The 17,102-nt window shown below is 43.8% G+C and overlaps 1 protein-coding gene across 1 annotated transcript; it reads left to right on the top strand.

Annotated features, from left to right (window-relative positions):
- The first annotated feature begins 1,089 nt into the window (after nucleotides 1–1,089).
- LOC133382404 (uncharacterized) lies at nucleotides 1,090–16,399 on the top strand. The gene is made up of 4 exons (XM_061622104.1): nucleotides 1,090–1,329; nucleotides 9,749–10,060; nucleotides 10,487–10,798; nucleotides 13,720–16,399. The coding sequence occupies exons 1-3, from the start codon at nucleotides 1,194–1,196 to the stop codon at nucleotides 10,741–10,743; spliced, it is 705 nt and encodes a 234-aa protein (XP_061478088.1). The 5' UTR covers nucleotides 1,090–1,193; the 3' UTR covers nucleotides 10,744–10,798; nucleotides 13,720–16,399.
- Nucleotides 16,400–17,102: the final 703 nt, after the last annotated feature.

The raw sequence follows: 17,102 nt of genomic DNA on the forward strand, positions 1-17,102 counted from the left end.
GTAACATCTTAAAAACCATTCCAACATCCATGCAAATTTTTAAAAAATTATGATTCACTTTCTTTTGCCAGGGTGGGGGTGGGGTAGCTGGCTGATGCTTTGAGAAGCACATCAGACAACAACTGGCAGTTGTGAGGTCCCTTATAACATGCTGACCTGGGAGGAAGCCCCATTGAATTTGCTTCTGAGGAGAAACTGCCTGTACAGGAGTGCGCTGTACATGGAACTCATTCAATCATACACCGGTTTGGGCACAGCATTTAAGAAAATGTCAGGCGGGAGGGCACAGGAAACAAGCAGCCCTTTTGTGCTCTTTTCTGTTAATAGGCTGTCAGTTATTTTATATCCCACCCTTCCTCCCAGAATTAGCCCATGGGGTGGTAACAAAACACTAAAAACATCTTTAAAGCAAAATAACATATTTTAAAAAAACCCTGTAACATCTTAAAAACCATCCCAACATCCATGCAGATTCGCATATGGTTGCTACTTAAAGGGCTTGTCTGATGCTGTATGATTTTTTAAATTGTCCTTTTATTGCTTCTTTTACTTCTTATACACTGTATTTTATTGCATTTCATAGAGTTCTGATTGTAGTACAATATAAGAAAGAAAAGAAGCAAAACCAATACAATTAAAAATAAATATGAAACACTTAATGTGATGGATGTGCTGTCTCCCATCTTCAGCCACAAATCCACAGACACGCCGCAGACCGCCTGAAGGAAGCTTGCGGTGGTCCATGGACCACAGTCTAGCAACCCCAGGTGTCCTGTACACCGTCTTTTTAAATTCACCTTGTGGCGGCGGGGGCTGTGGACTAGGGTCGGCGTGCCTGGCTGGAGGAGGTTTCTTGAGGAGCTCTTGCATTCCAGAATGCTCCGCTGGCATTTAGTCTAGCTTCCGCCCAAAGCGTGCCATCTCGGCTCATGCAGAGATGTCTCCCTGTCAGAATCCTGTGCATGGAAATCTCGGCTCTACGTGCGGGCGGCACGGTGCGGCAAAAGCCGGTCTGCGCCGCCTCTTTTCTCGCATCATCCGAGAGCTTGGAAAAGTTACTTTTTTAAACTACAACTCCCATCAGCCCCAGCCAGCATGGCCGCTGGAGTGGGCTGCCTCTTCTCGCTTCTCGTGGCTCCCTCGACGTTCTGATTCCACGGGAGTGTCACGGCAAAGACGGTCTTGGCCAGAGGATGCGGGCGGCTCTTCTACGGCGAGGGGCTCCTAGGCGGGAGAGAACCGCGGGGCAAACGCGCATGGGGTTATTCGGAGTCCTGGTGCTGGCGCTGCGTCCGCTCCTCGCGTCAGGGTGTCAGGAGGACTTTCCAGGTTGGTGGTCATTCAGAGCCGCCGCTGCACTGCTTGGAGTGAGGGTATTTCGTTCCGGCGAGCCTGAGTCGGGTTGGGACTGGTGGGGGTGGTACGGCTTTAAAGCCCTGCCTCCACCACAGTGGGCGACTTGCAGGCTCGGGGGCTTGAGGGGAGGGTAGCCATTTTGATCACCGAAAGAGGAAAAGGTGTGCAAACTGTTTTTGCCACGAACTGCTTTCGGGAATTTCTGCCTGTCGTTGACTATCTCATCAAAACAAAAGTTAGACTATCAGTTCCAGTTGAGCCGTGGGTGTCAGGTATGCAAAACCAGTGCTCTGGTGCTGATATCCAAAATTAATCCATTCTTCAAACAGATTGGCTATGCATCAGCACAGCTTCTAGGACTAATTGCCTGTCCACACTCTTTTATCTTGCCTGCCAAGGGTGTAGTGCTAAGAGTATGAAGGCAGAATGGCAGTGAGCCAGTTGGGACTTTTGGGGTAGAGGGCAAGGAAGATGATGATAGGTAGAGTTAAAGATGCTGCAGAGTAGCAAAATTAGATATTGATTGTCTGAGTGAGCTTTGGGTATTTGATTCTTTTCTAAAGATTACACCTTCCCTGTGAATTAGTCAGACAGAGACTTTACACTTTAAAATAAGCAATAACTACTTTATTCTAAACGTACATACTTGATAGGAAAGAGTTCTACATCTAGCTAACTAGCTAAATTGGAGATGCAAACACTAAGCCTAGTGTTTGCCCTCAGGCTGGGAGGAGAGGGAGAGACAAAGAGAAGATGTCTGCTTTCCCTCTCAAGAGAAAGAAGAGGAAGGAATGAGGAAGGAGATGTGGTCAACACCCTAGCATATCAGTCTAGCAGGAAGGGAGAGTCAGCAGGAGATGATAGGATAGGTATTAGCCTAGCAATCAGGAGGTCTCCTCTCTAGCTACCCTTTTAACCCCATGCAGCCTCAACCCACAAGTTCAAGTTGAACCACATATTCCAACAATAGATTGGCTTTCTCCCAATGCTTCTCAATTGCAAAGACATTAAGGACACTTAAGCAGTGCAGTGTAATTAATTAGCAGATATTCAACAGGTGGAACTTTCTCAAGAATTGAGGTTCCAAAAAGTTTGGGTTCCTGCTCTGTGCACAGAAATGACATTGCTGCTTCAACAAAACAGTTCTTAAAACCTATTTCACAGAAGGCAAAGTGATAAGGCACAGAGACAGGTAATTTCCCCAATAACCATGTATACAGCTGTAATCCTGTGCATACTTACATGAGAATAAAATCCCAGTGAATTCAGTTGGATTTACTTCTCTGGAGTAGACCCATATTCTGCCTGTCAGTAGATGTATAGATTTAACTATCTGTTCCTAACCTAAGATATCCCATTTCCATCCACATTCACCATTGCTCAAAGTCAGCACTGGTTTGCTTTATTAGTTTAATATTGCAAGGCTCATATTATGAACCTATATTAAGATGCCTCATACCAAGCATGAGGAAACATTGGTCCTCCATATGTTCCTGAACTACTACTCCCATCTTCCCTGGCCATTGGTCATGTTTGCTGAGACTGATGGGAGTTGCAGTTCAGCAACATCTGGAGGGTCAAAGGTTCCTCACCCCTGCCTTGTACCATCCCCCCCTTTAACTCAGTACTGCCTTCTCTAACTAGCAGCAGCGTCTCCAAGTATTGGGCAGAGGCCTTTCCCAGCTCAGATACCCATAATCCTTTTAATATGAGAAGTTATGGATAAAACTTGAAATCTTAACATATGCAAAGTTTGTACTTTTCATTGATCTGTATGACTCCTAGTAATATTTAGACAGCTTTGTGGTAACAAAGACATTATTGATATTGCTTTGGTATAGGAGCCAACCTTGGGAAAAGTAAGTTGCTGAGGAAGTGTTCTCAGGAACTATCTCCAAGTTACCCTCTTATAAATCTAGCAATATGATCTTCATCATCTGAAGATACAACACCATGATGTGGCAAATCCCCTCCTGCCATCAATTTAAGCCCCAATTAATGTACTTCAGGACACGCAAGTTTAACTTTGCAAGTCCCACATGCAAAACAAGTTTATTACAGAAAACAACTGACTGCTCTGCTTGTCTACATGCCCCCAGCTCTAACGTAGCTTTCCATTCTCCGGGTGATTGTTATCTTGCATCCAAATTTGAGATCTTCCCTAGCAAGCAGATAAGCTGATAGTTCATCAAACATCATATCCAATTTATGTAAACAAACAACAACACTGACATGTAAGATCTACAATCTGTGGTGTATAAAAATCCTCCGGCAACACGCACAGACATATGCACAAAATCTCCCCTCCTAACTTTCTCATACACACCTATCTTCTATGAGATATTCTGGATCAGACCTGAAATTTTAGCATATGCAAAGTTTGTATTTTCCCATTCCTCCCAGTAACATTCAGACAGGTCTGTGGCAATAAAAACAGTAATGATGTTGCTTTGGTATAGGAGCCAATCTTGGGGACAATCTCCTCTCCTGACTCGAGGGGTAACAACAGGCAAAGTAAAAGGCAGGGGGTTATGAATCAGCAAAACGTCTAGTACTTAGTCCGCAGTCTTCTTTTGTGTTGCCTACCCTTGGTGTAGTGGTAAGAGCCTAAAGGCAGAATGGTGGTTAAGGCTCCGTCCATGGTGGATGATGCCAGTTGGCATCAGTGGGGTAGAGGATAGGACAGCTAATGATAGGTGGAGAGCTAAAGGTAGGTGGAACCAGGGTTAACACCAGGTGGAGAAAAGGTGGGCGGAGCCATATACCTAGTTTTCTCCCAATCCTTTCCACTGCACATACATTGAAGACACTTAAGCAATGCTGTATAATTAGCAGAGATTCAACAGGTGTAGCTTTCCCTTGAATTAAGATTCCACAAAGTTTAAACCTCTGTTTCAAGGATAGAAAAGACAATTCACGAAATTTGCTACTCCAACAAAACAGTTCTCAAAACCCATATCACGGAAGGGAAAGTGATGAGACTCAGAGACAGGTCATTTGCCCAAGAACAAAGTATACAGCTGTAATCCTATGCACACTTGCTTAGGAATAAGTCGCCATGAACTCAGTGGGGCTTACTTCTCTTGAGCAGGCCTATATTCTGCCTGCCAGCATAAGCATAGATTGAAGTATAGGCTCCTAACCTAAAATGTCCCATTTCTATCCACACTCACCATTTCTCAAAGACAGTCAATACTGGCTTGCTCTGTTAGTTCAGCATTGCAAGGCTGATATTATAAACATATATGAAAATGCCTTATACCAGTGGTTCCCAAACTCTTTTCCCCCACGCAACGTTTGAAAATTGCTGATGCTCTTGGCCAAACGCTGTATGGTTTTTTTCTGCCTGTTGTAGCTATTGTAATGTGCAGTGTTAGATGCCATATGATTTTTAATTGCATTTTTATTGCTTTTTTATTTCCTATTTTGTTTTATTGTATTACAATCTGCCTTCTATAAAGTGCAATGTAAGAAGTAAGAGAAGCAATAAAATACATTTAAAAATCAGTATGAGTATTTAATACAGATGTGCCATGGACCACCTGAATGAAGCTCGTGGACCACAGCTTGGGAACCCCTTTCTTAAACCATTTACTCATTTAGCCTTTCTCCAACGGGCAGCAGCTCCCCAAAGTCTCTGGCGGAGGCCTTTCCCAGCTCAGATACCTGTGACATTTTAAATGGGAGATGGTAGGGATCAAACCTGAAATCAACTGTCTGCAAAGCGTGTGCTTTCCTGTTGATCAACATGATTCCCACCTCATAATAGCCAATAACATCCAGGCAGCTCCCTGTTAATGAAAACATTACTGAGGCTTCTTTGGTACAGGAATAGGTCTTGGGGAGAGTAAGTTGCTGGGGGAATGTTCTTGGGGACTATCCCCAATTTACCATTTTATAATCTGAGATACATCAATGTTATCCATCATCCGGATCCATAAGTTAGCCTATTTCACCTACCCTCAGGCACACACCCACAGACATAGGTACAATCTCCCAGAGCTTGGAAGTAATTCATTACAAGTAACGAATTACTTGTAATGCATTACCTTTTTGAGGAACGAGTGGGTAATTCCTTTACATCTTGATTGTTATAGGACTAGGAGTAATTTTATTACTTTTGTGGAGTAACTGTAATGTTTCCAGCATTACTTTTGGCTGTTAATTGTGGGGGAGGGGGGGAGCAGGAAAAGTCTTCTGCTCCTCTGCAGTGGCGTCACTAGGGTTGGTGTCACCCGGTGCGGTAACTCATGGTGTCACCCCCATGGACCTCCTCCCGTACCAGACCATACAGAATCCTTAGTAATGTTTTTTGTACTAATGTTACTCATAAATCGTAATTCCCGTATTATCACTGAATGCAATAGCAATAGTAGTGACATAAACAACTAGCAAAATTAAAATTACACCTTTAAATTACAATATCATACGCACAGCCTAAATGTATTTACATTTATACATAGTTTCATGTGGTTAAAGTGAAAATTCACCACTGAGATTAGGGAGCAGAAGGAATATGGCAAGCAGGGCCGCCCCTAGACTGGTTGTAAGGAAGGAGGTAGGCAGGCCAGACTGGCAGATGGGGGTTGGCTGAGGGCAGACTTAGCTTGGTGGGGTGGTGCCCTACTTGCCCTAATTAATGAATCAGCCTCCAGTGGAACTTCAGTGTCGTCCCCTCAGTTATTTTGGGAGTTAATGGCATTCCATATGAGAATCATGGTTCCACACACACACCCTGCAGTAGTGCAGATTTAGGAACTTTTACTGTTGTGTAATTTTTATAGAGGTGAAAGAGCCAGGCGTTTGTCCCTTATTTGCTCCCTTCCTAGGAAGACTTTAGAAAGGTTTAGAGCTTTCCTGGACACTGATAACGCAACCTGAACCTCCTGTAACCAGTAGGGCTGGGGAGGACTCCGGTCTGAAACCATGGAGAGCCGCTGCCAGTCAGTGTAGACAATCCTGAGCTAGATGGACCAGATGACATAAGGCAGCCTTCTATGGGTGGTATTCAACTCAGTCCTACTCACAGAAGGCTCACTGAAATTAATGGACCTAAGTTACAGTGCAATCCAATATGTCTACTCAGAAGTAAGCTCCATCAGGTTCAATGGGACTTACTCCTATGTAAGTGTGGATAAGAGAAAAATCAACTCATTTGAAATGTGGTGCTGGAGGAGAGCTTTGTGCATACCATGGACTACGAAAAAGACAAATAATTGGGTTTTAGAACAAATTAAACCAGAACTATCACTAGAAGCTAAAATGATGAAACTGAGGTTATCATACTTTGGACACATCATGAGAAGACATGATTCACTAGAAAAGAGAATAATGCTGGGAAAAACAGAAGGGAGTAGAAAAAGAGGAAGGCCAAACAAGAGATGGATTGATTCCGTAAAGGAAGCCACAGACCTGAACTTACAAGAACTGAACAGGGTGGTTCATGACAGATGCTCTTGGAGGTCGCTGATTCATAGGGTCACCCTAAGTCATAATCGACTTGAAGGCACATAACAACAACAACAAGTGTGTACTGGATTGCAGCCTTAGTCATGTCCATTAACCTCAATGGGTCTGCACTGAGTAAAGACTAGCACTGAATGCCACCCAATACAATTAAAAACAAAACATTTAAAACAATTGAAACAACTAAAAGCATGTTTAGAATCTTGTTTGGAAGAAGGATTTGGCTAAAATGGGGGGGGGAGGAAGGGCTTTGAGATTCCATTATGGCACTCCCCCTCCAAAATTTCCAGCACTGCTCCCACATAAATGTACCTAGGTTTGCAGCCTGAGCAGTAGACCCATTGAAAATATGGGGCATGACTTGATCCATTCAGTTCAATGGCCCTACTTTGAGTAGAAGTGAATTGGCTAAATAAAACACAACCCAGTGCTTTATTGCTGACGCGCTTGCCGCCCTGGCCTCTTTTCAAATCATTTATTTCAATGCCTCTACTCTGAGTAGGGCTGCTACGCACCCCTCCACTAAGAGTAAGCCCCCGCGGAGCTCAACGGGGCTCCCCACCAGGCAAAGTGAGACTAGGCAAGCCTTGGGGAATCATGACTTACCCGAGCTGGCTGGCTGCTTGCTTGGGGCTGTCCCTAACAGGTAGCACCCAAGGCCAGTGCATCCTTCTCACGCTTCCCGTCGCCCCCCCTCCTTCCTTCCAGAACTGTGGAGGTGAAAGATGACAATATGTGTGTGTGTGTGAGAGAGAGAGAGAGAGAGAGAGAGAAAGAGAGAGAGAGAATTAATGCTGTGTTTGTACTTGAGACACAAAGTGGCCTCCACCACCCTCTCTGGCTACTGTGCTGCATTTGCAGTATTCTACTTTTTTGCATCTCAGGGGAAAATGTTTGCTTGGCTGAGTGTCCCTTAGTTGGTGGCAAGGCAGGGTCCGGGAGGTGGTTAAGAGAGAGAGATTATGCTTGCTGGCTGAGGTGGGAGGGGTTGCACTTGGTTTGATGTGCAAAGCTCTGAGTAGTGGCCTCTGCCTCCCTCCCCACCTCCCTTACCAGTGGAGAGACCACCATTGCTCTCTTATGGATAAAAATAATTATTCTACTACTTCTGTATGTGTGTTTTTATTTTTAATGTTGTTTTAGGCTACTTAGATGTGCTGCAGCCAAGGCTACCCCCTTGTAGGTGTTTTTTTTTTAAAGTAACTGAAATGTAATTGTAGTGTACTTTTTCTCAGTTGCAAGCAATTGTAATTGTAACAGTAATTTACTACTTTTGGGGCCATGTAATTGTAACTGTAATTTATTACTTTTTAAAAGTAATCTTCTAAACTCTGCAATCTCCCCTCCTTACTTTCTCATACCCATCTACCCCTACTCTCTTCATTTTGTGTGTGTGTGTGTGCGTGCCATCACTACTCCCCAGTGCTTTTAATGTAGAAATTTAACATAAACCACTTCAGGCTGCAATCCTATGCACACTTACCAGGGAATAAGCCCCATTGAATATAATGGGGCTTACTTCTGAGTAAACACACATAAAAGAGCACTTCAGAAAGCTGTGGATCAGTGGCTCTGTCTCTGATGTAACTGTTGTTGAGAATCTTGGGTGTTATCCAATCAATCCTAGGCACTGTTAATTTCAGTGAGAGAAAATTGTGTAGTTAATTCTTCCACTGAAATATATAAACACAACATATTAACTTTGATTGGCATGTTGTGCCCCTTGTGAACAGTGACTTGCAGGAGTTTTAGGTTGCTCAGGTATTAATCTTTGCATTTTAAATTCTGGGGGAAAACCAGGGTTGCTTTGGCTTTTCAAATTGGCACTAGAGATCATGAGTGTGAACTTTGAAAACAAAAATGAGAGACACACCACTTCAGTTTATTTGATTTTCTAACAGATTTCCTTGACTACTCTCACAGTCTTATTAAAAACAGAGGGCTTAATTCTACAAAGCAGATTGCCTCAGTTCTTTCCATGGAGTCACTGTCTGGTTGATGGTGGTGTCTTGCAGATCTATCCAGTGCTCCTCAGTGCTTCTGATGCAATGACTTTTGTCTGTATCAAGAGTGCTGAAGAGGGGTGGATAAGACCTAGTTCTAAGTAAGGTTGGGGTTGAAATTCAATTAAGTTTGCATTTAAAGGCAAACCTATCAAACAGGGCCGGCTCCAGACATGCCAGGGCCCTTGAGCATCAGCTTGCCCTGGGCCCCGGTGTGTGCGTAGCATGCGGCCCCCCCCACGACCACCCACCTACCTGTCTCCTGTCTTTTACCATTGCCCTTAACGAAGATGGCAGCTGCGGTTTCCCTAAGGGGATGATGCCTCCACCCGCATCTTTGTTGATGGCATGCGTGTTTGCTACGCGTGCGCATCTCTGCCATCAACTAAGATGGTGGCAGGGGCTTCAGTACCTTAGGGAAACCATGGCCGCCATCTTCATTAAGGGCAATGGTAAAAGATAGGACAGGTAGGTGTGTGTGTGGGGGGTGCAGATCGTGGAAGGGGAGTGGAGGGGTGGCTGAGGGGCCCCCCGTAACTCCAGGGGCCCTCAGGCCAGTGACCCACCTGGCCACCCTTTAGAACAGGCCCTGCTATCAAATTCTCACTTTCGGAAGCAATATGCTCTATCCTTTAAAATTTGCACTTCTCTGAATTTTACTATGTAGTTCTCCAGCCAACTAATGCATACAAAAATGCATATACTAGGGTAATTAAGGTTCCAAAACTAGGGTTCCATTAAATTTCTAAACTATCTACAAGGACTTTGGGTCAGAGGGTGGAACATAAATTTCATAAAGTGCCTGTGGAAAAGTGTTATTTCTTCTACTGTAATGTGATCATGCCTCTCTAAGATGCGAGACTCAATTTGTCCTGTTAGTAGTTTCTTAAGACTTCCATTAATAAATTGTCTTCATTTTCTAGGTTCCACGCACTGCCCTTCTGATAACTTCTCCATACCAGAAGGTTCCTCTGGGATGACCATTGCCAATATTTCAAAAAATGCCACCCTTGTTTTATGTCATAAGAATAGTTCCTCCTCTCACTGGGAAGACATTCTTTCCATATCCACCAAAGGAGACATGGATGTCTTTATTGGTGCATACGAGGAACACTTCTCTGTATCAGCAAATGCCCTTGTTATCAAGAATGCTAGCAAATGGCTTGCTGGAGGGTACCAACTTGCTGATTTGCTTCATAGATCCTGCGTACAGCTATTCATCCTTAGCATGCCTGGTAAGGTTCTGAAGTTACTGTCATCAGGCTTCACAGCCAGTAGGGGTGGGGGTGGGGAAGGTTCCTTGCATTCATTTCTGCTTGTTATATATTTGTTCCTTTTAATGAGTTTAGAGCTTGGCTAAATTTGAGCAGTTGCCCAAGGATGCTTGTAAGAGTTCTTGAAGAGACATATATAAGTTGTACATATAGTTAAAGTTCCTTTATTACATGTGTGTGTTTATGCATTTGCATGCATGTAAGTTATTTAGAATGTGTTCGTTTACTGGACTTAATATTTCCATTCAGGGAGTTTGGTCAACAGATGGGACGTAATTTAATATATTTGTGCAAAGATATTATTTCTTGCAACATATGATACCATGCTTTGCTATAATTTTGAGATCGGCTCTTGTCCTACTTTAATAAACTTTTCCTCACTTCTAGAACCTTGGCACTGTCCTTCTGCTTATGTCTCCATGCCAGAAGGTTCCTCTGAGACAATTGTTGATAATATATTGATCAATTCCAATAAACTGGCTTTATACAGGAAGAACCATTCCTCCTCTGCTTGGCAACACATTCTGAACATAACCAAAGGACACTTGAATTACAGTATCAGTGCATATGAGGGGTACTTCCATATATCCAACAACAATCTTGTTATCAAGAATGCTTATGAAGGACTTCCTGGAGAGTACTGACTTGTTTACTGGCATAACGAATTCTGTGTACATCAGTTCTTCCTTAGTATGCCTGGTAAGGTTCTGAAGTGGCTGTTTAGATTCTTAGCCATTGCATGAAGGGGAAGGAGATGTGCTTTGTACTTATTTAAGTATTTATTGTTATGTTGCATTCTTTGTCTAAGGCAGAGAATGGGGAGCTTGTGGCCCTCTAGATGATGTTGGACTACAGCTCCCATCATCCCTGACCATTGGCCATGCTGGCTGATGAGACCTGGAGGCCAACAATGCCGGAAGGGCCACAGGTTCCCCATCCCTGCTATAATTCTACCTCTGATGGTGATAAAATATTTCTCTTAAAATTTGAATGCAAAGCTAAAAGCTGTGATGAGGTCAAAAGCTGGATCCATAGGCTTGCAAACAACTGGTGACCCACCAAGCTGAACACAGCTCACCAATCATGTATTATGGGTTGTATCCAGTTAAGTCTCATCAGAGTAGACCTCTGAAATTAATGGATCTAATTTAATCACATCTGTTCATTTCAGTGGGTTTGAGTATGTCTAGCATTGGATGCAAGACTACGGTCTGGCAGGTGTTAGAGGTGTTTGTGAGTTTTTGCAGCAGTGTGTAAAAGCCAGGGTGGAGCTGTGGCTAGGATGGCACACTACAACTAGGGATGCACAGGTTCATACCCTGGTCAGCCACGAAGCTCACTGGGTGATCTTTAGCTAGTCAGTCTACCTCACACTGATGTAGTATGAATAAAATCGGAGACGTGTGTGAGTCAGGGGGAGAGCCACATATGATACCTTGAGCTCCTTATGTAACTGAACCCTTGGTAGAGCAACAGGGAAGCGTTGGTCTCCCCCAGTTGTGCCTGCCTGGGTTTTCAGTGCACTCCCAGAGCAGGCCAGAGGTTCAGGAAGAGGGAGATTCTATATAGTCTATAGCAGTGCTGTGGGGAGGGGACCCCGTGACCCTTCAGAGGCTGTTGGCTCTATCTCCCATCAACCCCAGAGAGCATGGTCAGTGGTCAGGGATGATGTGAGCAGTAGGCTAGCAGCATCTGGAGAGTCACAGGTTTCCCATCTCTGGTCTATAGGAATTCAGTCTTCCTCTCAAGGCTTCCACTTTGCTGAGTCCAATGACACTGTGATATACCCCAGAGCTAAGGGCAATGAAGCAACTTGGAAAGAGAGCTAGGACACAAATGGAGAAAGACTCCAAATGAATACAGTCAAATATGCCTTCATTGTCGAACCCATTGTGTGGTAGCAAAGGCAGCAAAGAAAACTTAGTTCTCTGCCTCCTTTGTCTTGTCCAGTGGACCACTTTAGGGTGGTACAGGGCCTTTTACATACTGGCCCAGAGGTGGTGGTGGAATCCTCAGTAGCTGCTGTGACTTATTTGCAAGGCATTGTGAGGATAAAATTGCTTGTATCCATAGGGGCCTAGATTCTGCGATTGTAGCATGTCACTTTCCAGGGGTGTCCAGAGTGCTGTCTGGTCAAGTGTTAATGGCTGAGTTTCTGTTGACAAGGCTTGAGGATGTGGAGTGGATCTCAGAAAGGTGCAGGCAACTGCAGGCATTCTTGACCCTTGCCCTTTGTGGCTGATAACATCTGGCAGGGATGGGACCGCCCGTGGGACCAAGGCAGTAAATAATGCCTGTCTGAGAGAACAGACCACTCCTTAAGAAACTCTCTTTGGGCTCAGGAGATCTGAATAGTTACAGTCCAGCTGCAAATGCCTCTGCCTAGGCAAGGTTCTTGAGCAGATGGTTGCTGAGCAGCTCCAAGCAGTCTTGGACAAAACTGATTTTCTAGTCGGGCCCAGTTTTGGCACTGAAACTGCCTTGGTTGCCCTACTGCAGTTTACTGAGAGGAGGAAGGGCAAGGTGGTGGAAAGATCAGTGCTGTTTATGTATTTGTATTGTATTTTTACTTCCGTGGTAAATTGCTGTTGGGATTTTTTTGTAGTGGTTAGCGATAACTTAATAAACATCCCTAATTGGATGACAGGCAGGATGTAAATGCAATGTAAAATAAATAATAGACCCATGCAAATAACTGGGAGGCATCTCTGTGAACAGGTGGGGAGCCCAACAAGGCGAAGCCCCGTCAGGTGAAAGGCAGCTTTGGGAATGAAAAAGACAAGAAAGATATTGAGCTCTATTATCTGAAGCCAAGTGCCCAAGCTGTCTCCTGGAATAGTACAGCCCATCATGTTGCACTGATAAGCCTGTACCCATTTCTTCCAGATATGATCTGATTAAGATGGTTGGAGGGCCAGGAGTATATTGCAGCCACAGATGGGGCCAATTTCTGTTGGGATTGCTGGTTGGGAGAAAAATACCCCCCTGTGTGGGGTGTCCTGATTAAAACTGCCCTTCAATTAATAATTAAAGATAGAACAATTAATAGCAATTAAAGACAGAGCAATTAATAAATGCTCTGACAGCACTAAAATCCATTAAACTTGGCTCACTCTAGGTCACAAAGCAAGCCAACCCCCAGATCAAGTGAATCCATGGGAGAAATGTAATTCCCACCCCACTTTCTATTTCTTATTATTTTTAAAATTGTCTGAATTAAAAAGTTTTTGTATCAGAGCAGGCTACAATAAAAAGCTGCTAATATACACTGCCCACAAGTTCCATACAACAGTTTTTTCTGGCAAAGCCACCACATTTTGAAATAGTTACCTGCTTACCTATCCCTATTTATTATTATGCCACCCCGGGCTCCTGCTGGGAGGAAGGGCAGGATATAAATCAAATAATAAATAAATAAATAATAAGTAGGCAGCAAAACAGGCTTGATGAGCCCCATATAACCTGCCACAATGGCTGGAAGGCTTGGTGGGTCACAAGGCACATGGGCCTGGTTTCAGCCTTCTTGTTGGGGTTGAAGAATGTTGTACATAGATCTTTTAAGGGACAGTTACACTCAAAGGTTTCCTGTTGTGTGCCAGCTGACTTTCTCTATTTTCTAGTTTCAGGACGCACACATGTTGGGGCCTACGTTGCACTAGTTTTTGTCTCCTGTCTGGTGCTCTGTTATACAATTCATGTATGCAGAAAAGAAGAAGACACCACTAAACCTGCTTTTTACTTGGAAAATGGAACTCTGCCTCGTGGGTCATCAGAGGTGTAAGAAAGTGGAACAGATCCATCTAGCAGAGAAACTGTAAAATCATCTCTAGCATTATGTGATGACAAGTGGGACCTGCAACAAAACATATCCTCACCTCTTAAAAGAACTGCTCCTATTTTCTAGCCTTACTCTTCTAGGATACTACGCTGGAGTGCTGGGGTCCCCAAGATGATGTCCATGTGTACTACCCACCCTCTGACACCTGCCCATTCTATTTTTTCTTTAAATGGAAGGGCTTTGGGTGTGTTTTTCTTGTTCGGTGGCGGTTGCCTGTCTATTTTCCTAGACTCTTTTGAGGATGGCCAATGCCATGACCTCGCAGAGAAGCTGAGGAAGTGAGCTCCTTCACATGTTAAAAACACAGGAACTGCCTTATACTGAGTCAGATCATTAGTCCATCTAGCTCAGTATTGTATATGGTGATGGGCAGTGGCTCTCCAGACTGGGGACTTCCCAACCCTCCCTGGAGATGCCAGGGATTGAACCTGGATCCTTCTGCATACAAAGCAGATGCTGTGACACTGAGCTAAGAACATAAGAGGAGCCTGCTGGATCAGGCCAATGGCCCATCTAGTCCAGGATCCTGTTCTCACAGTGGCCAGATGCCCATGGGAAGCCTACAAGCAGGACCTGAGCACAAGAGCACTCTCCCCTCCTGAGGTTTCCAGCAGCTAGTATTCAGAAGTATGCTGCCTCCAGCCATGCCCATCATGGTTAGTAGCTGCTGATAGCCCTATCCTCCATGAATTTGTTTAATCCTCTTTTAGAGTGTTCAAAGGGTCCCTGTGGCGAAGCCACTTTCCCTGGGCACACCCCCAACATCTATCCCTGTTGCTTGGATGTTGAGGGATGAGGCTGACAGCAGCCAAATAACACTGGGGGCAAGGAAAGTAATGCCCCCCAAATAACCCACAAGTTAAGCAGTATGCATTTAACAAATCATCCCTGTGCCATGTTGGGAACTAACATTTAAATCCTGAAAACCAAAATAATGGTCTCTTTATATTATCCCATTTCCCCTAACCTTACTCTGCCTGACCTCATTGATTCTGCTGATACACAGGTACACAGTCTGGGGGTAATGTTTGATCCAGCTTTGTCACTGGAGACCCAGGTAGCATCAGCGGCTAGGAGCGCCTTGGATCAACTGTGGCTTTCCCTGCACCAGCATAGCTTGACCACAGTAGCCCAGGCATTGGTAACTTCAAGACTGGATTGTTGCCATGCACTCTCTGTGGGGCTTTTCTTTCATATGGTCTGGAAACTGCAGCAAGTGCAGAAGCTGTAGCACAATTGCTGACAGGAGTTTGCATATTACACATATGCTCAAAGATCTGCAGTGGCTGCTGATTTGTTACCAAATTTAAATTGCCATATAAAGCCCCTCAACGGCTTGGGATTAGTTTACTTGAAGGATCATCTTACCCTACATGTACCTACTCAATCACTTTGATCTGCACAATTGGCTCTTCTACAAGTGCCTCATAAGGTTCATTCCACAGCTGCAGTGAACCAAACTCTTAGTATGGTAGCACCAGTTCTGTGGTTCTGCCTGCCTATTATACCAGCTTTTAAACCAACCTCTATATAGCTGTGCCTTTGACAGGAGCCTGATCTGCAGACATCAACAGGTAATAGGGCTTGAGTCCACGTTTTATACAAAACACACACTAAGTATCAAAAACACTTCACTTGCTGAATTTCTGTAGCTCATGCTCTGAAACACACTGTGATAGTGCCTGTGAATGTGCACAGGAGGGAGAGATGGGAAGCAGGCCCATTTGGCCCCATTGAAAGACCAACTCCATTTGGCTCCTCCTCTCCTTAAACTGTGTTTATTTCTGTTGGGTATTAGATGATAAAGAACTGGTGCCTTAGTTTGCTGGCTTTCTTCTTCCCTTTAATGTTGTGTCTTTAGATTGTAAGCCTGTTGAGAAGGACTGTCTTGTTTTATAGATCTTACATAAACTGCTCTGGGAGCTTTTTAAACCGAGCAGCAGGTTACAAGTGCACCTCTGGCCAATGGATAGGGCTACGGTAGTCTTTGGTCATTTAAAAATGTATTTTTATTCAGAAGTATTTTCATACCACCCATATTGTCAGGGCACTTTACAAAAGAATGAATAGATGAGTGTGTGTTTGTATATGCACATATTTATTAAAAGATACAAGTTATAAAAACAACATAAAATATGTATCTAAAATGCAAAAAATGAAAACAAAAATGCAATAAGTGAAAACAAAAGTCTTGGCCTGGTATCAGAAGGACAAGAAACTAGTTGCCTGGTGAACCTCTTGACACAATGGGAGTCACTGGCCTCCTGGTCCTGCCTTACAAGTGAGACCAGGAGGTGCTTCTCTTTACCTTTGCTAACTCTGTGGTCCAGGACACCTTCTGTGAATTTCAAATGTTTTCACTATTTGTGTGGAAATGTTAATGTATTTGCACCTTGTTGGAGGTGTTCTATGTAAGTTGTGTTCTTAACTTGCAGATATGTAAATAGACGGTATTTATTAAATAGAACAATGTTTTTAAAATCTAACAGTGAATGTCTGCTGTGTTCAATATGCCTTATTCCCTTGTAACTGTGTTGAGGGTTGGAGCATAAAGTAATAGAATATTTGTATTTATTTTGTTTAGACAATGTGCATACCATTTAATTACAATAGTCTCTAGGCAGTGTGGCTATATTGCAAATACAAAATTATCTGAATTAGTGGGGTTCCTCCCTTTTTAAACTGTGATTTTTTTATGTATTACAAGTCAGTAGACTGTAAGTATTGGTGAAGTAGAACGAAAGGTATTTGGGCCTTCTTACCTGACTTCATAGTTTAAGACACCTGGTGCTAAAACTACAAAGCAGCACTAAAGAACCTGTGGCCCTCCAGATATTGTTGAGCTACAGCTCCCATTGTCCCATCCCATCGACCGATTGGGGTCCAAGAATATCTGGAGGGGCTACAGGTTCTCCATCCCTGCCGTTAAAGGCTGATGTTATCACGATGCAGGGCGGGGGTGACTAAATTATTTCATAGACATGTTCTGAGCAGTCAGACATCTACTCCCAACAGCGCACCCAAAGCATGAGCAGGTATGGAGAACAAGTCTTATGAGGAAAGGTTGAAGGAACTTGGCATATGCAGAGAAGGCTCAGGGGTGACATGATTGCACTGTAAGTACCTGAAGGGCTGTCACATAGAGGAGGGTACAGATTTGTTCAC

Source organism: Rhineura floridana, chromosome 3, assembly GCF_030035675.1.
Source record: "Rhineura floridana isolate rRhiFlo1 chromosome 3, rRhiFlo1.hap2, whole genome shotgun sequence".
Classification (NCBI taxonomy): Eukaryota; Metazoa; Chordata; class Lepidosauria; order Squamata; family Rhineuridae; genus Rhineura; species Rhineura floridana.